This window comes from Schistocerca americana, chromosome 5, assembly GCF_021461395.2.
Source record: "Schistocerca americana isolate TAMUIC-IGC-003095 chromosome 5, iqSchAmer2.1, whole genome shotgun sequence".
NCBI classification, from domain to species: domain Eukaryota; kingdom Metazoa; phylum Arthropoda; class Insecta; order Orthoptera; family Acrididae; genus Schistocerca; species Schistocerca americana.
In genome coordinates this window covers 504,203,823-504,229,403 of record NC_060123.1, presented here as the reverse complement: position 1 = coordinate 504,229,403, position 25,581 = coordinate 504,203,823, and the positions used below count along the sequence as shown (strand labels likewise).

The following is a 25,581-nucleotide window of genomic DNA, read 5'->3' as shown; positions in this document are numbered from 1 at the left end:
CATGTTTCACCTACATCAATAACTGACTTAATGTGCCTTTTGTACTTCTCTGCAATGTTATGTAATTTGTGCATGTGTTTTCACTTTTCAGTAGTGTTTTTACTTTCAGAATTTATTTTTCATTTATTTACTTATTGTGCATATCGTGCGCACAGTGCAGGCGATATATTTTGTGACTGCCCTACCGACTCCTCGCCCGGCTATCCTGGCTTGGATTTTCCTTCGTTTCCCCTTTGTCGCTAAGATGAATGATGGGATGACTACTTTGAATAGGTCATTTCCTGCGCTATTCTCATCTAATCATATTTTTGTTAATATTTTAGATGTATATATTATTTCTGTCGTTTCTGAGATGTCCGATATTATCGTAGCAAATGATTTGTGGACGAATGAATGAATAAAATAAATAAATAATCTAACAAGTCTTCCGCACTCATTCTTAATACAAGAAGCTTGAGACATTTTTCTTGATGTCACTAACTAGATAGCAATTCATCATAAACACTACAGTACGTACGGTGATTTGGTCTTCGGCTGCATGTAAGAATTCTCTCCCACATCTTCATCACCCACAGTGCACATTGTCAAGCTAAACACCTCCGAGGTACACTTAACACGCGGTCAAAAGTAAATGTTAATACACTTGACAACACGTATAAAAACAACATTAACTTTTTATTTGCACCACGCAAATCTACACATTCAACATGTAAACACAGCATACATAATAACCTAGCTTCCTCGGATAATCACCGATGAAGATGTTGCACTTTGACCGGTAATTGCAGCTATTCTGAAAGATATCTCAGTTATTCTCACAGTGTCACCAACAACATGATGGCAAAAAGCGGATTGTTTCAAGTGAAAAAGAAAGTCTATTGAAGCAATAACACTGCAAGGCCGCTTCTTGACATATTTCTGTTCACTAGACCGAGCTATGTCTTTTGTAACTGCATCTAAAGGTAAGTGTGATATCTAATTTACGATATATGTTGTTGAAACACACGTTAAGCGCTGCTAATGATGTGTTACCAACGACGCTCAAACATTTAGTCAATTTATTATCTTTGTATGCATGTGTTTGTGAATTTGCGAGCGTTGGTCAGGTTTTTGTGATAATGGTTCGCTAATTTTGTAAAACTACATACTTCTGCCATAATTATTTTGTTGGCTGTCGACGGTGGTGTTATTTATTATGGGTTCGAAGAAACACAAGAAACATAAATCGGAAAAACGGGAGCGTTACGAAGGTAATAGAGTGTACACAAACAAGCCCGCGTATTTTGTTGCTGTCAGATGTTGCATTCTGTGGATTGCTTTCTGTTAGACTACTGGTGCACTATCTTGCCTTTGAGTATTTTGCATGCGTAGTATTGACATTGTTTTCGTACGTAGCCGATAGTGTGGTATTGATTAAATCCAAAACTGATTGAAGTGGTATGACCCTACCAATGCTGAGACTGTAGACGAATGGCTTCAAACGTAAAATTTCCATGACATTTTAGTTCAAGCTACGATTATAACCAGTCTGATTTTTAGAACAGCATATTTAATTGTCTTAGTGCTAATAAATGTGGACAACTTATTGAAGGTCATCGGCAACAAAACTATGGACTGTGTGGTTTTTAATGAAATCAGAGTAAACATGATTGTATTGCATTTTCGACAGGAGTGAGGATAACGAGACTAGTAAAGCAGTGCGTTGTCATGTTGACGGTATTGGTGTGCAAGGGAAAGTGGGTGCATCTTGATACCATCGTTTCATATGTAACGGTGCTATCTGTTGGTGTAGCAGCTAAGTGTTGCCGCAGATAAATGCTTGGAAAACTGCCTTTAATGTAATATCCCGATATTAAGCGTTTTGTTGCCCTAGAGCGATATAATTATTCTGCGTATTGTAATTTGTAATGCGCACTACTGTTATTGTTGTAATCGTGAACTGAAGATAGTAACTTAATGGCCAAAAAAGGTATGTAACCAACAGCAGTATGGCATAATGTGCATATTTTACTAGGGAAATGATTGTGTATTAGTAAATATTTAAAAACAGCAGTGTTTCACTTTTGCATGGCGGGAAACTTTTTGTGTGCGTTTATTCAGCCCCTCGTCTCTTGATTGTAATGTAACAGCATTCGCATTATCTATACTGCGCGTGTATTGCAATATTTACAAATAATCAAGGACAGTGCAAAATCCTACAGCTGAATATTAGCGACAGAAATATGCTTGATAGCCTACTCGCTTTTGAACGGAACTGTAGTCAGGTAACAATGAACCTACAAAAAGTCTTTGATCTTAAACTGTATATAGTCTTCTAATAAATAGAATAAAAGGCCAACTTATTTTTAATCCATCAGTCTTTGTGCTCTACACTTAATATAGCTTGCATAAAATAACTTTGTGTTTGACATGTTACTTAATCTTTCTTTTCTTTTTTTTAAAAGGTGGGGGGGGGGGGGGGCATTGTAGCCAGAGATGCTTGTGAGAGCACACAATAGACCTATGTTTCATATCCAGTTTTGACGAAACACTGGAAGCAAATTGTTAATGGTGTGTAAGGAACCAAGTGTTATTAGTTCGTATTCATACAGGCCCACTTGGTGCAGAGTGCTTGATTATTACAAAATGCACCTGTGTTTTGAATACACATCTGTAATTGAACGGCACATTTCCCTTCTATGTTTAACCAAACATATAGTAACCCATAATGGTTCCGTATCGTACTGTACCAGTTGTACTTCAAGTGATTTATGGTCTGTGATGAGCAGTACCAGCTGTCCTACAAGTGTAGATAATTTTTTATAAATTTTCTGCAGGTATCCTGTCAATTTGTTACTCATGCGTAACAGTGTTATGTTTTTCTTTTTTAGACATTTTTATTACAAATGTATTAATAAGAATTAGATTAACCTAGACAAATTCAGGCCTGATCTTGTGTCCAAGACTGTGGATGTTACATTCCCAAATCCACACATACTTCACAGGCCACCATATGGTATGTGGCAGAGGGTACCCTGTACCACACTAGCTATTTCCTTTCCTGTTTCACTTGCAAATAGAGGAAGGGAAAAACAGTTGGCTATATGCCTGTGTACAAGCTCAAATCTGTCTAATTTTATCTTATGTGGCCCTTATGTGAAACGTATAATGGCACCAGTAGAATCATTCTGCAGTCAGCTGCAAATGCTGGTTCTCTAAATTTTCTCAGAAGTGTTGCTCAAAAAGAACTTCGCCTTCCCTCCTGCGATTTCCATTGGAGGTCCTGAAGCCTCTCCTTAATGCTTGTATGTTGGTCGAACTTATCGGTAGCAAATGTAGCAGATTTCCTCTGCATTGCTTCATTGTCTTCCTTTAAGCTGGCATAGCGTGGATCCCAAACACTCAAACAGTACTTGACAATGGGCCACGTTGGTGTCCGGTATGCAGTCTCCTTTCCAAGTGAACCACACTTCCCTAAAATTCTCCCAATAAACTAAGTCAACCATTCATCTTCACTACTGCAATCCTTATGGCCTCAGTGCATTTCATATTGCTTCACAACTTTATGCCTAGATATTTAATTGGCTTAACTGTGTCGAGCACACATTACTAATGCTGTAACCAAAAGTTAAGAGTTCATTATTCCTACTTTCCCACATTAAGTTAAATTTTGCTATATTTAGAGCTAGTTGCCATTCATCATACCAACTAGAAATTTTGTATGCGTCCTCTTGTATCCTCCTACAGTTACTCAATGGTGACACTTTCCCATCCACCACAGCATCACCAGCAAACAGCTGCAGACTGCTGCTTAGCCCGTCTGTCAGATCATTTACATATATAGAAAATAACAGCAGTCCTATCTCGCTTCCCAGGGGCGTGACGATACCCTTGTCTCTGATGAACACTTGCCATCGAGGTCAACATATTCAAGCCACTCACATATCTAGGAAACTGTTCCATATGCTTATATCTTCATTAACATTTGGCAGTTGGGAACTGCCTGTTGCCCATTATCCGTTGTTCCCAGGATATCATGAGCGGAGGGCAAGCTGAGTTTCGCACAAGTCACACTTTCTAAAACTGCACTGAATTGTGGACGGAAGCTTTTCGCTGTCAAGGAAATTTGTTGTATTTGAACTGCGAATATGTAATTTTATAGGTCTATTCTTGTACCCTTCTTATATACAAGAGTCACCTACCCTTTTTTCCGACTGCTTGGGACATTGCGTTGGGCGAGATATTTGCTATAAATGCAAGCCAAGTTAGGGGCCAGTGCTGCAGATTACACTTTATAAAACTGAATTGTGATTCTTTCAGGACCTGCCAACTTATTTGCTTTCAACTATTTCAGTTGTTTCTCCAACCACAGATACTTTACTTACTATGTCCTCCATACAGGAGTCGGTAGGATGGTGAAACGACAGTATGTTTGTGTGATTCTCTTGCATGAACAATTTCTTACGTGCAAAATTTTTAGCTTTGGCTTTCCCTGTTCCGTCTTCTACTGTCACACTAGACTGTTTACGAGTGACTGGATGGGAGTCTTAGACCCATTTGCAATTTCACCTAGGACCAGAATATTCTTGGTAAAATCTGTTGCTAAGTAATGACGATGGAAATTGTAAGTTTCGTGCATTGATCTTTTTACAGACGCACGAATTTCTATTAACTTTTGCCTGTTGGCATTTCACACCCATTTTTGAACCGAGAGTGCAACAACTTTTGCTTCCTCTGCATTTTTATAATTTCATTGTTAAATCATAGTGGGTCTTCTGCATCCTCAGTCCACTCACTTGATGCATGCTTCTCCAGAGTATTGAGAGTCTTGTAAAGCAATTACAATATACAGTGAATGCTTCTGTCTGCAGCAAGTGCTTCATAGGCATGTATTTTTACTGCATATTGTGCCCCACCTCCATTTTTCTTCTCACCTCATATTGTGGTTTCCTTGCGAGATCCACCTGCTTGACACTGTGGTGATTTCATTTCAAATCATACAGGTCACGGCAACTCATGTTCATGAATTTCTCTGGAGATATATATATAATCTTTTCAGCTCCAGCTATCTGTATTATGTAAATATTTATTACTAAAAATGTAAATTGCATTTTTATGAGATTTTAAAAATTATTTACTCAAAAACTCCCATCCAAAAACTTTAGAGAATTATACGTATGATATGTCTGCTTGTGTCTGTATATGTGTGGATGGATATGTGTGTGTGTGTGTGTGTGTGAGCGAGTGTATACCCGTCCTTTTTTCCCCCTAAGGTAAGTCTTTCCGCTCCCGGGATTGGAATGACTCCTTACCCTCTCCCTTAAAACCCACATCCTTTCGTCTTTCCCTCTCCTTCCTTCTTTCCTGATGAGGCAACAGTTTGTTGCAAAAGCTTGAATTTTGTGTGTATGTTTGTGTTTGTTTGCGTGTCTGTCGACCTGCCAGCACTTTCATTTGGTAAGTCACATCATCTTTGTTTTTAGATATATTTTTCCTACGTGGAATGTTTCCCTCTATTATAACCATATAAAAACAAAGATGAGGTGACTTACCGAACGAAAGCGCTGGCAGGTCGATAGACACACAAGCAAACACAAACATACACACAAAATTCTAGCTTTCGCAACCAACGGTTGCCTCGTCAGGAAAGAGGGAAGGAGAGGGGAAGACGAAAGGAAGTGGGTTTTAAGGGAGAGGGTAAGGAGTCATTCCAATCCCGGGAGCGGAAAGACTTACCTTAGGGGGAAAAAAGGACAGGTATACACTCGCACACACGCACATATCCATCCACACAAACAGACACAAGTAAGTCTTTCCGCTCCCGGGATTGGAATGACTCCTTACCCTCTCCCTTAAAACCCACTTCCTTTCGTCTTCCCCTCTCCTTCCCTCTTTCCTGATGAGGCAACAGTCTGTTGCGAAAGCTTGAATTTTGTGTGTATGTTTGTGTTTGTTTGTGTGTCTATCGACCTGCCAGCGCTTTTGTTCGGTAAGTCACCTCATCTTTGTTTTTTATATATATATATATATATATATATATATAGTTATAATAGAGGGAAACATTGGTAAGTCACATCATCTTTGTTTTTAGATAGATATATATATATATATATATATATATATATATATATATATATATATATATATATATATATATATATATATATATATATATATATATATATATGTGTGTGTGTGTGTGTGTGTGTGTATTTTGTAAATAACTCTTTGAAACAGCAGAGAGGGGAAAATATATATATGTAAAGCTAACTAACCAAAGTACTGGAGACCTGTCATATAAATGCATTAAAGCTCCCTCTTAGAGTATTGAAATTTAGTTGACACCCGCACACATATGGGCTTCCTTTAACTTACATGTTTAAAATGAGAATACAAAATTTAAGTTAATTTTGACGCTTTTATAATTTTTTTTCGGTATTTGGAAAGTCAGGGAATGCTATCTTTTCTGTCATGTTACCAGATACTACTGATGTAATTATAAACATTATCTTATCAGCTCCAGCTATCTGTATTATGTAAATATTTATTACTAAAAATGTAAATTGCATTTTTATGAGATTTTAAAAATTATTTACTCAAAAGCTCCCATCCAAAAACTTTAGAGAATTATACAAAATATTGTTTGGTTAATATGTTAGTAGTCAATGCAAACATAATGGGCACTATTTTTCTGTGTAAAGTGTTAAAAAATTTTCAAATTCTGCATATTTCCCATCACTGAATTCCTATTGTAAAATATACTTGTTGGCAACACTGTTTCCAGCACTCTGCTGTTTATAATAAACGAGTGAGAACTTGCACATAAAACATTCTGCATTGAGTTGTGTGTTTGGTTTGAACTTTTTGTTAGAAACAATGTCAGTGAGGAAATACAATACTGAGAGTGAAGTGTGTGAACTATGAAGAAAAACACAAGAAACTGGTGTTTAAGAAAAATGAAAAACGCTTCTCAGTTGTTAGAAATCTGTCAGAGTATTGCAGAAATATCTTGGTCCTCAATTAACGATATTAGCATCACATCCTTTATGCAAGAATTGTTACTCTCACTACAGAAAGAAATTTAGTGACACTCTACCTGAATGATCCCCATCAGCTGAATGTGAAACTGATGAAGACAGTGCAGATGTTTATATTCCTGATGCATTGAATGTTAGTATTTCTGCTATAGCCCCTACTTTAACCCCCTTAAATGCCCAGAAAAGGTAAGAAACACAAGAATACAGTGTGTAAAAAGAAAAGTGGAAGAAATTGAAATTTACACAAGCAACATCTTCAAAGCTTTGTGAAGTGTATAATATACAAGCGCTTGTTGCAGAACCTGAAGATAGTAATAAGTGCACGAAATTTTATGTGTGGCTTCAAGACCTAAATACTGCTATCTCAGCAGCCAGCTATACTGAGAAGGTACAGTTACTGACACTGAAACAAGGTAGCTACTCTAAGCAGCAGATACAGAAATATGTACCCAATTCCTCACAGTATTTGATTTCAGAAGCTTGTAAAATAAAGAATGAGAAAGGTATTTGGGCATGTCCTGTTGCTTACTGTAGGCATCTGTTTCAAGATGATACACTTATTATTGCTCTGTAATATTACCTAAGTGATGACAAAGCTTGCAGCGAGCAAAGTCCTAACGAGTCTAATGTTATCTCTGTTAGTGAAAATGGTGAAAAAGGTAAAATGATACATGAAAAGATCAATAAGAGAAGCATATCTCCCAATGAAAAAGGAGAACCCGAATTTAAAAATTGGTCTCACAAAATTCTACTCCTTGTGACCAAAATGGGTAAAATGAACTTGTTTGTTTCACCATAAGCAGTGTCACAAGAAAGAAGGAAACAGAGCTGGACCTGATGCTTTCTTGTATATATTGAAAGCTGCAAGATAAATGTTGGTTGCAGGAGTGTGCAATGTGCCTTGGTGCTGTTGAAGCATTACTCCTACAGGATACTAACGGTGACATACCCTATGCATTTTGGGAGGAAGGAGAGTTGGTGAACAAGACAGTAGAGCCAGACAAGTTTGTTACAGAGGTTAAGCATTGGATTGTGAAAGGAGTAGCTCATTTCATATCTGGAGGATTGAGAGACAGGCCATAGCATAAGTAAAATCAGCCACATCCCAGAATACTGACACATTAGTTCCTCATTTTAACTTTGCTGAGAACTGGTCAGTTGCTCCACAGAACAAAATTCAAAGTTACCACTGGCATGCATCACAGGTATTAATATTCACATGCATTGCTCACTTTCTTAGAACATCACACTATTTTGTTGTTGTCAGTGATTATCTCGTTCATGACAGTGGACTTGCATGCTATGCTGTCAGCATAATTGATGACATAGCATCTAGAGACCATGCATTTCCTAAACGTGTGTGTGACTGATGGCACAGCACCTCATTTTAAACACCGCTTTCAACTGTATGAGCTTGGTCAACATTGTAGCACAGGATATTTTCAGTAACAGGTCAAGGAAAAAGTGCATGTGACGGGGTTGGAGGTCTCTGTAAATATCTTGCAACTAGATTTAATACTAGCATTAAGCTGTTGATGCTATAAGAGATGCTACTGGATTTGTACGCCAACATTAATAACAAACATGAAACTCTTAATTCTAAATTAAAGTGTGTTAAGGGAATTCTGTTTAAAAAAGAGAGAAGAGTGGTTTGCTATGAAGCCTGTGCTAGGAATTCAATCAAGTCTCTACTGGGTTGCATCCTGGAGTGGCACATACATTTGCAAGAGTGGTTCTCCATGAAACGCAACTTGGTACTGTGTGTGAAATGCAGAGGCTGCAGTATACATTAGAAGACTTTGTAGTGAGCCACTTCATTTCTTCTATGCATAACAATCAGTGGTGGGTGCAAGATACAACCGTCTCCTTTCTGGCACCTCATGGTCCTGCTAATGCTTTCAAATGGCCATCATCAAAAGATCAGTGTGCAGTTCCCATTTCCCAAGTACTGTTCTTGTTGGATCATCGTTGTTTATGTTCAAAAGTAAGCTCAGCTATACAAGTTAAATGAGAAACAGATGGGGAAAAAAACCTCTTTTTAACTGTGCAGTGTTGATTGTTATATTGTAGACAGTTTTAATTCATGGATATTGTAGACAGTTTTAATTCATGGAAAGTCATGAAAAAGTAAAATCATGACAGAAGACAATAATAATTTGTGAATAATATCATAAAAAGAAAAATGGGTATAAATATTTTATAAATCTCATTTTTGTTGTAAAATTATGAATTGTTTTCCATTCACTTATAATCGTGTAGAGTAGTTATTTTGATTCAGAAATCCCAGTTTTGCATGACATTTAATTAAAATCGGGAATCAATTTCATTATTCAAGTGTCCATGATTTTTTAGCCTTGACAGTAGAGTTAGATCAACCTAAAAAATTCCTCACATTTTGTGCAGACAAGTATTGCCCACTCTGATTGTACATTTCCGAAGAACAATATCCGTCTGGTTAGCTGGGTGGTAATGTGTTTGCCTACAACACAGTAGGCCCAGGTTCAATTCCCGGCTGGGATGGAGATTTTCTCCGTCCATGGACTGGGTGTTGTGTTGCCCTCATAATCCTTTCATCATCATCATCACCATCAACTACAACAACAACAACAACACACAAGTTGCCCAGTGTGGCATCCCCTGAAATAAGATTTGCAACCCCACAGCAGGAATTCCTGGAAGGAGCCTCCTGGCCAACAATGCCACACAGTCATTTTGTACAATAAACAACTAATGTATCATGAAACTTGTAGAACATTTAGGATGAGGGTTTTGGAGAAAAATAATTTCTGAATAACCAAAAAGTTTTAGATTCTTTCTTTTTACATACGAATTTTTTCACAGTTAAGAATGTCATAGCTGACACTTAACAGTCCTTCCACTTTATTATATAAAATGTAATAGTCAGCAAAGCAGTTGCACATAATTTTTTTAAAAACCACATTAACCAGGTTGTGATAGTTCTAAGACTGCCCTCATCAGAATGGTAAAAGTTACATGAAATCACATTACAACTTCAAAATTTCAGCAACAATGTCGTCAAATGACAAGTCCATATTCCACGAGTCAAGAATAAAAATCATAATTAAAAAAAACAGACAGTTATTACAGAATGATAAAACCATGGTTGCAAGTGGGGGCACAAGTTAACTGCTGTAGCTGGCTGAGACTGGCACATGCACAGTGTAACAGGCATCAGACTATAGCAGTTACCTAGTGTCGCCACTTGCAACCATGGTTTTATCGTTTTGTGATAACCGTCATTTTTATCATCATTTTTATTATCATTTTTATTCTTGACCCATGGCACACAAACATGTCATTTATGCTGAAATTTTAAAGTTATGTGATTTCATGTAACTTTTAGCATTCTGATGAAAACAGTCTTGGAGCTATTGAAATCTGGTTAATGTGTTTTTTTAATTGTGTGCAACCGGTTGGCTGGCTATTACATTTTATATAATTGCATATATGGTTGCTGAACTCACAGCCACAAAATGTTTAAAAACTTCCTCTTTATCTGTTCTCAAGACAGTTAACGTCCTGTGACTATTCATGTTTTCAAAACATAATTTTGAATTTTACAAATTTTTATAGTTTATTTTTCCAAAAAAGGGGAAAAATAGAAAAAGAAAAAAGCCCAGAAGTGTGTGTGTGTGTGTGTGTGTGTGTGTGTGTGTGTGTGTGTGTTAATCATGTCTCATACTACTGGGAACAAAAATTTATTGAAAATAAATTGAAATCTGTATCACTCACTTGATGTTTCCTTATTACAATTTTTTGATTTTCTCTTTTGTTGTGGGGTTTTCACAAGTACTCTCATTTAGAGACGTCCGTAGTGTTTTAAGTAATCATAACAAAATCAAAATTTTGTAGTTTTGGAGAGGTTTCATGTGGAACTTTAACATACATTTTTTTCAGTAAACTTCAAAATAGTGATGTGGCACATTCACTCTTGACCTGTATGCAGAAATACTGTTTACATTTGTAATCAGTTAACAATTGATATGGAATAATGGTTATCACAGTACACTCACATTTGGAAGGAGCAAGGTTCAAATCACCATCTAGTGATCCAGATTTAGGTCTTCCGTGCTTTCACTAAGTAGTTCCAGGCAAATTCGAAAATGATTCAAAAGTATATGTCACACTCCCTTCCCTATTCTCACCCTATCTAAGTCTGTTGACCATCTTTAAAGACTATGTTGGTGATGGAACATTGAACCTAATCTTTCTTCCTCCTGTTTGTATTTAATTATAGAGAGCAAACAATGGAACAATGTTTATGTAGTATTGTCCTCTACCACTGTTCCTTGTTTCATTTGTGCAGAGCACCAGTGGCACACTGTTGATAATAAGTTGTGGAAAATGTTTACATTACTCCTAAGAAAAACTTTAAACATACAAGACTGAAATGTCAACCAGGCCAATTCATCAGTAGCCTCCAATCTTTTAGTAGTGAATTGAGTGACATCTGGCTGCTCAAATGTGGCTGCCAGAGTTATTGGGTGACAGTGCTTTCTTCCCGCAATAAAATTCTAGAAAGAAACATTAGGTTTTGTGTATGCTTTTCTTTTCCCATGGGTTCTAATTGACGAAATTGAAGGTTGCAGCTCCACCAGCTTAACTTGTCCCATGAAATCATCAAGATGAAATAAACCCTGTTTCAGACTTTTACAATGTGGCAACCATTATGTCACTTACTACACATGTGAGCAAACAGATATAATATGAAAATTTATTTAATTGCTGTAATAATGTAATACTAACAGGACAACTGTGGAAATTTGTGGTTTTTGGGTGGGACAAACTTAAGTTTACTACTATGATCCTAATAATGAAAACGTAACCGAAACAAATATTAACCCAAAGATCAAGCAAACTAAATCCTCAGCAATCAACAAAACAACAATAAGGGGGAAAAAATTGGTATTCAAATTCCACTTGACCTATCCAGCTCAAATGAAGTCCATTGGACCACAAATCTACTCATAGCTTCATAACCTGATACTGGAAATTTCATGTAACCAATATAGCACAAACAAAGTCCACAATACCATGGACCCACACATAGATCAAAAACCCAGTGGTGAAAATGTCACGAGGCCACATAGCTCAAACGAAATCCATGATACCACAACTTAACAAGTCCCATTTCTTACACATTATTTGACCCATATAGCTAAAATGAAGTAAACACTAGCACATAATCAAAACTGTTATACAGTGTGCAATGGATGTATGTTCAGATACTTTTATATGTGGTACCGTAATATTCACACACATCATTATGTTGGTTGTTTTTTTCCTCTGCTTCGAACAGTATTCTCACAAACTTTACAACCTGATGTTTTCGGCATGAACGTAACTGCACCACTAAGTGGGCTATGCCGGTCACTATAGACTAACCAGTTTACAGCCGCACTTCAGCAACTGACCTACTGTTCAGGGGGAAATAATCATTAATAGCTTGCTCTTGTCAGATGTACTTGGAGGTAACACCCAACCTAAAAACATACAACTTGTAATCCCTACAATTATTAGTCTGCATATGCCATATATACTGATGAAATTTAGTTCAATATGCCGTTCTCAGTCCCCAGGAGAAATATCTGTACTTACACCTGTCACACCCTGCATACCTAATATTGAAAACCTTACCTGACCAATGTGGATAAATCACATTCCAAAATACCTGCTAATCACAATACAACATAATTACCAACAACTAACAACACAAGCCAAAAATTAATAAAAAATTGCTTTAACATCACTTTTGATTTACAAGAACCATACAATTATGTGTAAAAACTCTCATAGCCCACATACTTAAAAAAAATAGCAAAAATCATATGTCATCAGCACAGTCTCTCAAATGTCTGCCATGGACTACTCAAACCAAGACTACCCTGTGCTTAGAATACCATGTTTTGTCCTGCTGGCAAAACACACATTGTCCAAGATGCAGTAACTTTGGTCACTCTCATATGTTCTCTACAAATGTAACATTTAAAATATTCGAAAATTAAACAGAATAACTGTATGAATTTAGTTACGGCCAACCTGTTGTCACTCGTTGTGGCATGCAGAGACCTACTCGTGAACTTTGTTGTCATCCATAACCAACAAAAAATTAAAATTTACAAATGCAAACAACACCACATTCACAATTTCAAATGTGAAAACCAATCTTAGTATCCACTTCTGCCAAAACCAAAATAATGTGCTAACAGACTGCCATTAACTCTTTCAGTATTATTCTTACAAACAGCACTCAGGAAGTTCAACGACTCACTAACATTAGACACAAACAATTTAAAAACATAAAAATCCGACACTAGAGAGTGCCATCATATACTGCAATATGCCATCCACAAACACTATCAATTTAAAATACACTGCACCACCATGATGTCACACAACATTATTACCTTTTGGGTCAAAGCAGATGGGTTACCAAAACGTCAGTTGACCCATTCTAATCGTACAAGCTCATGGGAAAGCCTTTGCTGAATTGTGAAATGTATGATAAAACCAAAATTCCTCCCTCTTCTTTGTTCAATTGCATCGTCACCTTGTCTATGTGACTACCTTTTCAACCTTACGTTGAACTGCAACCTTCTTTCTCTTTTACTCGTGTAATTTGTATTTTATCTTTTTTCGCTGGAACAGTTTGAAAATAGCAGAATTATGAGCCATCATTTCAGTTTTCACAGAAGATAACAGCTGCTCATATCTCATAATTTCGAAGAAAATGAAATGGGACTTTTACTGCAGGCAGGTGAAATTGTCCATGGTCCTTCAGTGACAGCACACATTGAGACCTGTGGAAGTGTGGATGAAATGTCCTAGAAAATAATTACACCACCTCCTTCGTGCGAAGCACTACTAGGAACGATCTGTGATCATTGTCAGTTTGGCCAAAACTGAAAGATTATCAGGGTATGTCCATTGGCTTTGCTGGTTGACAACGAAATACTACAGTATATTCCAACCTAAGCCAGAGCCCGGTCTGTAACACATATCTGGGTGACACCACAACAACAATAAATAAAATGTTGTCACCACTGGTCAAAACAGTATTACAGTGTTCAATACACTACCCTCATTTACAATAAATTATTGTGCCTCTGAATGCTGGTAGCTAATCCCCACACTTTTCTCCTCACTTGAGGGTTTTTTGACATGCTGGTAACATTCTGTTATCTCTTTTTCAGAATACCAAAGCTACCTTTGCTGTGTCGTCATTATGATTGGAAGCGCATGTAATATAACAACTTATTAACACGTGTTCAAATATTTTGCAGAAATATCGGTGAACTGCAGAATAATTTTGAGGGGTTTGGTAATGACAGATGTTACCTTGATTGAGAAGTCAATGTAAATGAGGTCGTACATTGAAATTGACACATGACATTACAAAGCACCCACGTTGGCAGTAGGGAAGTGGTATTTTACTGCAGTTGCTTGAAAAGCAACAGCGTGCAGCATTAGTATTATGCTCATCTAATAAGTGTTTGATTGTGTTGGGATATTGAAATGTACAATTCAGATTAATTGATTTCTCACACTCTTAACTGTGCCCTGTATAGTTTTCTGGGTGCCCTGTATAGTTTTCTGGGTACGTCTTCAAGTTGTGTTGCACACAAGTTTCAGTAATTGTTTATTTTACTCCAACTATTTCACAAAAATATTCTTACTTTATAATGACAATATTGCAAAAGAAAAGTTATATATAGTTACAATAAATGGAAGCATAGAATAGTAGTGATGCCTCTCACACATTACTATTCCTTTTGTTATTATTATTAGTGACTATTTTGTATAACTGAGCAAAGACTTCAGGTTAAAAATCATATTTAAGACCTTTCAAACATTTGTTGATAGTTAATTTCTTTGTTTGTACATTGGTTTCCATAAATCAAGGAAAAATCACAAAAATTATGTCAACGAAAAAGTTTCATGATGAAACTTGGCTAAAGTGTAACAAACTTAAAACTTCATGAGTAAAGAAGACAATTTGTGTTTTGAAATCCATGTAAAATGAACAGAGTGAAGGTGTCAATTTGGTACCGCACCATTGGGTGTCAACACAGAATATGTTTATCACGAATATCAATGTAACATATCCAATTTAACACTCAACACCATTCTTCTTACAAAACTGCTCTCCGTGCAGCATAGGTTTGGAGGTGAATATTTTAGTCTGCAAAATCCCATATAAATGCATCTCATAGAGGTCCTGTCTGTACATTCAATCCAGAACAAGTTGGCCGAAAAATATGCTGATAGCTCATGGATTCCCCTCCCTCCCCACCTCCAGTTAAAGATATATGTCCTTGGAGTAAGCATTGTTTGATCCGTCATTATCTCTTTTAGAATGAAACCATAATCTTATTGCATCAAGATGAGAACATCCATTAGCAATAAGGGTGCCATTTCTATAAGCCTGTGCAAGTACAGTTCTATGTGGAAAGACATGGAGCCCCAACAAATTCAGCTATAAAGATGCGTTAATTTTCTCTTCGCAGATATCTGGTTCTGAAAGCAAACTTCTACTCCATATATAATATATATTTCACATTTTAATCTAAATCAGAATTCATCCAAGAAGTGATTAGTCCTTACTTAGTCTGCAGTCCAATAAATATGCTGCCATACCCTGTGTAAGTGCCCTTTATCGTAACAAGTGTTACACACTTGCCAAGTTGTCATTTAGGATTATTCTACACACAGTACTAAATGATATGATCTTCCAATGTCTAAAAAATGAACAGCTGCACTTAGAATGGAGTGTTGGTCCTGTTTCTTCCAATGTGTAACATTAAATATTTGTAAGTAGCATATGTTTAAGCTCTTGACCTCCTTGAGTGAATGTTGTGGCTACCTAACTTGTAATTAGAAATTATTGAGATAACTATGATCAGCAGAAAAATGAACATTTAATCCCCTGGCCATATCTATTTGAGTTCGACCTACCTCAATTCTGACAGTTTCCCATCACTTGAGTTCTTTCAGTAAATGATGCAACAATGTTATTAGACCATTGGCTACCTACCTGTCTGTTCTTACCCTCAAAACAGACTCCTTACTCCCAGATACACTGCTGTGTGCTGTGTCCATATGACACAACCAATTTTTAGCACTTGGTGGTTATGTCCAACATCATAGCTTCTTAAAAACAGCAGTTAGAACAACTTTACCTCACAAACATAAGACATATCATTACAACATGTAAATAGTAATTCAGACACATTTAACAGTAATATTTATTGTCAAAATATTGAATATGTTAATTTCAAATTATTATAATTAACATGGATTGCGACATCTGATAGCCATGACCTACTGCAAGAAAGTTTCCAGTTCAAAAGAAACAGTTTCCAGTTCATGTAGAATAATAATGAAAATTGCCAACCTGAAATTATGGCAGATGTCTTTTTCTGATTTTCCCTTATTTGTGAAAACTAATGTATGTTGCATCAAAATCAAAATTATATCTTCAGTCAAGGTGAGAAATATTGTATAATTTCGCTGCCAGCAAATCTTTATAGTAACAGTGAATTTAGTAATTGTTGTCATATTATATTCAGGGATATGTTGTTCTTGCAGTGTACACATTTTATTATGAGTGTGTAGTTGCGTGAAGAATGCATCGGAAAAATTTTTGCGGCATTTTGTGTGGAACCAACATATGTTGCTTGACATAAATGCAGATACTGAATTGGAAATATCTTCTGAGAACTATGCTGTTCATGAACATGATGTGCTGTTCATGCAGAGTGTTTAGCACCATTTATAAAGTATAAGTAGAAGAGCAGTCTAAATTTAAATTCTCCTGGCATCTATCAAAACATGACAACAGCATCAGAGAAAAGAGGTACATATAACAACAAAAAACTATAGTTTGATAAAAATAACTTGTGAATTTTGACAGTTTAGTGTCTGACTGGAGAGTTGCAATTTTTCCAGCATATGTCAAATGTGCTACTCACAAGCCACTGATTCTCAGCACAGTACACTACTGTTAACTGATGCGGCAACAGGGAGCATTGTAGCAACTAAACTGTTGGTGGTGTAGCAGAGGAAGCTGACATTTCATTGGTGTTGGTGGAACAGTGGTGTCACTTCTTTTTCTGTGAGCTAAACTTCAAAAGTCACAAGCTGTTTTAATCACACTACAAATATTAAATCCAGTCTTGCTCTTATGACTTCAGTCATATAAAACTGTGGATATTAATTTAAAAATATAGTAGAAGTTAAGTCAGTGGCAGGTCAATATAGTGGTTTATTAGGAATTTTTCTTTAGTTCTTCAGTATGACTACATGAAAACATTCATTGAATGATTTTTAAAAAGCTTCTGCACATTTCCTAATGAATGCTTGGCTTGGTGATGTTTTCTTACCCATGAATTTACCAGTCAAAATATTATTAATGTCTTTAAAACTTGTATTTAGATGATAAAAGTTTCCTTTTTTCTTTCATTGTAATGAAGATTGATTTTAAAATGATCCAAGTTATTAATTACCATTAAAGTTGGCTAAATCTTCAAGGTAAGGTATTTTATTAGTTCCCATGTCTATAGTTATTATTTAAAATCAAGAGATTGAGCTATCTGTAAACATTTAGAAATAAATATTTAGAGTGAACCTGATTTGAAGCAGTAAGATTGTTCATAAATGACACATTTGATCAGCTCTATGTTTGGAAATACTAAATTTATAATTGAATAGTGTTTGATCTTAATTACAGTTAAAGGTCACTTTCAGTAATCATTTTTCTGGCAACTTGCGTTTTTCTTGAGTTCACTTAGTTTATTCAGCCCCTAAGAGCTGTTTAGTATATGCGAACTGCTCTCTACTATTCATGGAAAATTAGAAATATTTATATTGTTTTGGATTTAAATTCATTTTTATTCTGTACTTTAAGTATTATTTGCAGCTGTCCATCTGTTTCATTGAAGGAAAATTTTCCGCGATACTCAGTCCTAACTGATGTCAAGTTCTTGTTACTCATATCTTTTTTAAAGATGAGAAATGCCCTACATCACATTATTTTCCTAAATCACTTGTGACAAAGGTACAATGGCCAGTAATAATTTCTTTCCTTGTGGTTTTTGTCTAATTTGCAATCGAGACTAATTTCAACCCTTCTGGAACCATTTCATATTTCTCTGCTGTTGCCTCGTACTATGCAAGCACAATTGTGTAACTGATTACAAGTTCTCAAACTGTTGCGGAGGCAGCAGAACATTAGGGACAACAGTTAAAATGGGAGCAAAGTTAACTTTTTTTCCCTAGTCACAAGTGTGTAAAATAACAACATGCCTCAGGCAAAACATGATGCTGTTAAGTATATCTCAAGAAGGACAAAATGCAATTTCATTCAGCCATGGACTAGATATGACATATGAAACAATACACTGTCATGATACAGATCCAAATACCTAGCGAGCTGAGATGGGATTTATATTATTTGGATTTTGCTTCAGTTTTATTATGAGAGTTTTAGGTGTAAGGAAATTAAATGATTATCTTGTGGCAATAGAACTTCAGGTCCTCTCTTCCACCCCACTCTTTTCTTCTCCACACAATCTCACAATATTAATAAAGTTTTCATCACCCAGGAACTCAATTTTTTTGGTGTTTCTTTCCCCATTCCGTCTCCAGTCTCTAACTGGTTGATGCAGCTTATCATATGTGTTTGGTGTTACATTTTGGCTTGCATTCACCTTGTGATCTCAATTTTCACTGATACCAATATCATGACCAACTTTCTGAAGAATAGTGTGATTGTTTTTCGTTACATATGTGTAAGATTTCCAACCATTTCTATGATGTATCTTGTTAATTATCTTCTGAAACACAGTGCACTATGTGCTGTTGGTGTGACTGTGTTAGATCATTTGTACCATAGCTTGTAGCAATATCTATGCTTCATACAATTTACGAGGGTGGTTCATTAAGTAATGCCCCACATTTTTTTCTCAGGACATATTTATTGTTAAGAGTCAGAATTTGGTGACAGTATACATCAACATGTCTTGTCCATGTCCTTGTTGGTGCTTGTTGGCATGTTCTATGGCCATACGGCAACGTTGTGGAAGAACTTGTATTCCCTGCTGGTAAAAGCTCTTGTCCTGTAGGCATAGCCATGTTTTCACTCCATGACTGACACTCTCATCATTTTTCAAGTGTGTCCCCCATAGAGAATCTTTAAGCAGCCCAAAGATATGGAAGTCTGAGGGTGCCAGGTCTGGACTGTAGGGTGAATGAGTCCATGACGTCCAACCCACATTAGTGGCTCTGCCATCTGCCAGAACAGTTTGGAACTTCACCAGCGCACAGAACAAATATCAAATGTGAAGCATCAACAAGGAAGTTTGTGTATGTATATTAATGGCTCTTAAAAAAATAAAAATGTGGGGCATTACTTATTGAACGACCCTCACAGTAATTTGGCCATTATTTACCTCTAGAAGACAAAATTCCAAATACTGTTGACATCCTAGTATTAAGAACTTTAACTTGGGGGAGGGGGGGGGGGGATCTGGTGCTAAAGGTTGGGAAGACGTTGTGGATCGTTCAGGTCCAGATTGAGGGTAGGCCCACCTGTTTTGTGGACAAAGGGAGACAGATTATTTTGCTTGTAAGGGCTTAAGATTTCTTCTCCTCCTCCTCCTCCTCCTCCTCCTCCTCCTCCCCCTTGTACCTATCAATGAATGGATGCTAACAATCACATGATGCATCTGTATTCTATGAACAGCAGTATGTAGTAGTTAATCTGCTCTTGGTGATTAGCTTCATGTTATGTAACCAATATATTGTTCTTTTACCTTGATCTTCCCTTCTGTTGTCAGCCGTAGAACTTTACGTATGGTGTTGTGTAAGATGTGTCTTAGGTACACAATTTTTCTTCTTTTAAAGATTGTAAAGCTATCTAGCTGTTTGTGTATTTGTTGTAATACATTGGTATTAGTTATTCTTGCTGTCAACATTCTATTGTAAGTTTGTTTAAAACCATAGTAAGTTAAGTACATTATTCTGTAAATATCAATAATTCATTTCTGAATGTAATCCTAATTGATTGCACTGTATTTGGTTTAGTAAAATTCCATTTTTTGTCCCCGCGAGCCATTAGAAACTATTGCATCATGGTGATACTGCATGGATCAGCTTCAGTGGCGTAACTCTGAAATGTATGACATATGTAGCTTATCTGTGTAAAACAGTTGTTTAGTGTGCCTGTTGCAATCCGTGTGGGCAGAGGTTTTGGCTGGTGTGTGTGTGTGTGTGTGTGTGTGTGTGTGTGTGTGTGTGTGTGTTTTATACCTTTGGTCACACAGAATTAGTCATGGAGAAGCTGTGCCCACAGCAAACTCTTTTATATCATTATCACATGCTGCCAGGTCATTTGCTGATCTGTCGTCAACCACAGTATGAAACGTGCTGTGAGTTGTAAGCATAACATATGACCATTTCACAGTTGTAGAGAAAACTGGAGGAAAAACGAAACATTCTGTGACGTTATGATTGAGGTTGCTGATGTGTTACAACCCAGCAACAGCATTGTTCTCTTGCCGAAGATGTCCAACCAACACAGTGTACATACATGTCATTGATAGAGATGTCTTGGCAGCCTCTGGGTAATTGCTGCATGTAGCCTACTTCAGGGGGTTGCTTCTTGAGCTTGGTGACCTACCTGGTAAACTGCTGCAACGCAAAGATACTATGTGGCTCAACAAATGTAGTGTCACCAGGAACACTGTGGTAATGTTCCGTTCACGGAATGTAAGATTCTTGTCTTTGTGGCACTTTATAAAGGGGCTGATTAAGTGATGCTTGTGACATGGCAATGGTGGCACCATGTTAATAGCACATATACCACCGAATTTTTCTTACCAGGAGTTACTGTTATGGAAGCAGTCTATAAGTGTGTTGTCATGCATCAGTATGCATTCTTCTGTCCCGTAATTTGAGTGTCACAAGAAGTCTTGGTGAATGGCTTATCCCATGACCAATTTTCTGGTATAAGTGAATCTTTTAGTTTTATGGATATGAGTGTGGCAGACATACACCCTTGGCCCCCCTCCTCCTGTTTATCCTCTTCCACATCCTCATTGTATCTCATTTTGCCTTCTTCACTTTCTTTTTGTGTGAGCTCTGGTTAGGTACCATTTGCAAGATTTTGTGACTCTTTCTGAAATGCAGACATCCAGTTTTCTGAATGTTTGAAGTAATGTTAACTTTAATCTTAATTAACTTTTGACTTTTATTTTGATTATATTTATGTTGTTCTTAACGTCACATATGATTTTGATCATGTTATGCTGTTTTGATCATCCTGTATTATTTTTATAAGACACTAGTTATATTAAATAATATCATACCAAACACATGTATTTTGGTGCTATCCTTTTGTATTTGCAGTACAGGTAACCCTTCTTCAGTTTACAAATATATTTCAAATGAGCATGTATAAGACAGCTATATTTCCATGTTTGTTTGTAAACTTGTTTGCTATTCATTACTGTTTGGCTGTTGTAGAGAAGCAGTTTGGAGTTGACAAGCCCGCACTGAAATTGATCCTAAAAGTTAATAACGCATCAACACCTGAACATAGCAATGATGCTTCTGGCCCGGCTCTTGCTGTACCACAAACTTTAGGACATGCTGGCCCTGGTATGGGATCTGTACCTGCAGATGAAGAATCTCGACATTCAGCAGCATCTGTACAAATAAAGGAAGAGTCCTACATTGAAAAACAACATAAGAAAGCAAAAAAGAAAAAGAAGAAGAAGGAAAAGGACAAAGACAGGGAGAAGCATGAGAAAAAACACAAACATCACCATAAGGTAAAAGAACAACAGCTCATAATAGATGGACATTGCAATTCTTCCTGTAGTGCAAAATACACCATAAATGTTTTTAGGATATTCATATAGACAAGTAAAAATAACTTGTTGGAGATACATTTACTGCAAAGCTGTTATGTTCAGTGATACATGTTCATGTGTACTTGAAAACCATCTTAAGCATGTGGCACTGAATGGGATGATGCAGTGGTTAGCACATTGGACTCACACTTAGGAGGACAACAGCTCAAACCTGCTTCTGGCCATCATGTTTTGGGGTTTTTGTGATTTGCCTAAATTGCTCCAGACAAATGCCGGGATGGTTGCTTTGAAAGGGTATGGACAATGGTCTTCCCTGTCATTAAAATGTTCCAAGCTTGTGCTCTGTCTCTAATGATCTCAATGTTGACAGGATATTAAACCCTAATCATCCTTAAAAAAAAAAAAAAAAAAAAAAAAGGGTGATGTAGGGCGCTCCTAATACCACTATTGTTTCCCCCCTTACCCTATTCGATTTACAAGTGATGCATGAAAGAAATACGTTTCGATAGCCTCTGTTTGAACATTAACTCTTTCATGGCTGCGAAGGCCGAGCTCCCTGCCTGCCAAGCCCGTTAATGGGGGCCAATGTATTGTGCACATGACTGCGGGGCAGCTGACTCAGCAAGACGACCACTGCAGGTAATGGTCACTGTAGGCTAATCGCATGTTCCAACATTCATCGAACTGCTCTTCATAAAATCAGTACACTACAGTGATTTCAGTTTCTGATAACCATGGAAGAGAGCTTCAGAGCTAATCCAAGATTTCTGTTATAAGTTTATCTTGGACTGAGAAAAAGTTATTTTTTTAAAAATGGATAAATTTTTATTTGTTATTGGAAAACTTTGTAACTTTTGATTTAAACTCCAAAAATGTTTACCCATACCTCATTAAAATTTCATTAACATTGAATTAACACATTTCAAGATACAGTATATAGTTTTAAAATAAGCACTTCCTACCAAAGACACCTGAAACTCGTACTGTCTTCTGCTCTGCACAGCAGCTGAGAAACCACATTTATTTATTTATTTATTTATTTACTTACTTATTTATTTTACAGTGTTTGCCTTTTGCTTCATGTGATACATATATTCTGTAGAATAATTCTGCCCTGTCAGATTATATATGTTTGTATCATGTGCTTTGTAGATTAGGAAACCAGGTTGTATTTACTTGGCCATCTGTGCTGTTTTTATTTCTATGCAGGAGCTAGTTTTGTTGAGAAACTGCACTGCTTTTGCTGCACTATTCACTTTTTGCAACAATTGATATGTCAGTTCTGTAGGACAATTCATGCCCTTTCAGATGATATACAGAGGGGTCCAAAAAAATGTCTCCACTGTTTAAAAGTCCATAACTTGCAAACTAATTGACAGAGTTGTCTCATTTTTCGTGAAAGTGTAGCTTAAAGTCCAACTTAAAGGTATCACTGTAGGTGTTCAAAATGGTCACCATTAACATCCATATACAAACTATGCCGCCAAACTGCAGCACAAACTGCTGACTGCAACGTGTTCAGTTGGATATTTGTACGTGAATGTACGATGGATTCTCGAGGTTCATCCAATGTGTGTGGCTTTTGTCGATAATCGACGTCCTTTAGTGGTCCCCACAGGTGAAAGTCCAGAGGAGTTAGGTCTGAGGAACATGGTGGATACTCCACAGCACCTCTACAGCCTATCCATCTTCCTGGTAGTTTTTAGTCGAAATACGCCCTAATACGATTTTGGTAGTGGGCTGGGGCACCATATTGTTGAAAGTAAACTCTTCCGTCTCCATACAAGTCTCGGATGCGGGTAAAATGGATGTCTGAAGCTTCTGAAAGTACACTTCACTGGTAACTGTGCCGTCAAAGAAGAATGGGCCAATCAAGCCCCGGTAAGACAACCCACACCACACATTTACTCCTGGCAAATTCACGGCTTTGTCTACATGGACATTCGGATTTTCGGCGGCCCAGTAGATGCAATTATGGCGATTTACTGTACCATTGAGTTTGAACTGTGCCTCATCAGACCACACAATCATCTCTGCAAATTCTTCATCGTTGCGCACCATGTTAGTAAACCACTCGCAGTACTCCATTCTACGATCTGGGTTGCCCTCATTCATTGCGTGTAGCAATCATGGGATGTAGCACTTCCACTTTGCTGTCTTCAAAATTCGCCGAACACTTGAGCTTCACGGCCACACTGTCTCTCAGACTTCTGTGGTGAACGACTGAATTGTTGTAACACACGACAGGAGTTAGCAGAACTTGTTGCTGTTACAGGTCGTCCAGATCATTGTTTGTGTACATCTTTAACGCAGCCGGAACTACAAACTATTACACTACCAAAGATGAGACAACTCCGTCAATTAGTTTGCCAGTTATGGACTTTTAAACAGTGGATACATTTTTTTGGACCCCTCTGTATATTTGTATTGTGGTCTACTTTGTGGATTAGGAAATCAAATTTCATTTGTTCAGCAGTCCATGCCATTTGCAGTTCCACATGGCATCGGGTTTTGTTAAGATACTGAACTTAGGTTGGAGCACTACTTTTGCAACATCTGATATGTCAGATATGCAGTTCATGCCCTTTCAGATTATGTATGTTTGTGTCATGAAATTTATAGATTACAAAATCAGATTTCATTTGGGCGTCCATGTGCACTGTTTTCTGTTCCACATGACGGGTTGTTACTGAGAAATGGCATGCATCTACTGCAGTGTTCTTTCACAACATCTGATAAGTCAGTTCATTAGGATAAGTCATGCCCTTCAGGTTATATATGTTCGTTCTTCCATTGTGTGTTGGCGAGGAAATCAAATTGTACCTATTTGATCAGCTGATAAGCAGAAAGATACAGGAGCAGGTGAAAGCTGTAGCGCTTTTCGCCATCACAAATAAGAGCTGATAATGACAGCATTCACAGAATTGTTGAAATATGGACAACAGCGAGTCGCCATTCTAATATGCAAGTTTACCTGCTCACAAGCCCTGGCACACATAAATGCCCTTAGCTGTCAGACCTTCATATCTGCCAGATGTAAATGAATACTCATAGCCATCCAGTCATTCCACCTGCTGGGCATACATATTAGCCTATAGGCGTCTGGGCATTGTAACTGCCAGGCGTACATATATGCTTGTGGTCTTGAAAGGGTTAATTTTCTAATTTTTTTCCTTTCTTGCTCATTGTACGAGATGTATGTGGAAGGAAGTAAGCAAGTATTGCTGAGTCTTCCTGATGATGTCCGCTATTGGAATTTTAACAGTAAACAACTCTGATGCGCGCCGTCTCTTGTAGTGCTTGCCACTGAAGTTTTATCATCTTCATAACACACTCACACTTTGTGAACAAACCCATAATGAATCATGTAGGTCTTTTCTCAATATGGTCCTCTGCACATGTTCCTGTATGCTACTTCAGTATTCTGCAGTAACAACATTCCTATGTAGAGTAGTTCCTTATCTAACTGATTTCCTTCCACAGCCTTGGCCTACCTGAGCATTTTTTAACTTTTGTAAAAGTCCTCATTATTGCCAGTCCATTAAAATTTAATTAGTTTGACAATAGAATATCAACAACTAGTCTCACAGAGCTTCATATGTATTCCACTAGATCATTTATATACAGGATGTTTCAGCACAGTGGATACAAAGCTTTAGGAAAGATAAGAG

The 25,581-nt window shown here is 37.1% G+C and overlaps 2 protein-coding genes across 5 annotated transcripts in view; one reads left to right on the top strand and one right to left on the bottom strand.

Annotated features, from left to right (window-relative positions):
* LOC124615944 (cytoplasmic tRNA 2-thiolation protein 2-A) overlaps positions 1-901 on the bottom strand; it is a 96,227-nt gene extending 95,326 nt beyond the window's left edge. Inside the window, exon 1 of one of the 2 annotated variants that reach the window (XM_047144144.1) lies at positions 518-901. In XM_047144144.1, coding sequence (XP_047000100.1) covers positions 518-582 — 65 coding nt within the window. In that variant the 5' untranslated portion in view covers positions 583-901. The remainder of the gene's footprint in view (positions 1-517) is intronic. The other variant, XM_047144143.1, reaches the window with a different exon arrangement.
* LOC124615943 (bromodomain-containing protein 7) overlaps positions 828-25,581 on the top strand; it is a 116,545-nt gene continuing 91,791 nt past the window's right edge. Inside the window, exons 1-3 of one of the 3 annotated variants that reach the window (XM_047144141.1) lie at positions 1,120-1,250; positions 16,626-16,893; positions 21,561-21,868. In XM_047144141.1, the coding sequence (XP_047000097.1) occupies positions 16,869-16,893; positions 21,561-21,868 (333 nt within the window). In that variant the 5' untranslated portion in view covers positions 1,120-1,250; positions 16,626-16,868. Of the gene's footprint in view, positions 963-1,066; positions 1,251-16,625; positions 16,894-21,560; positions 21,869-25,581 lie in introns of those variants that run through there. The other 2 variants (XM_047144142.1, XM_047144139.1) reach the window with 2 other exon arrangements.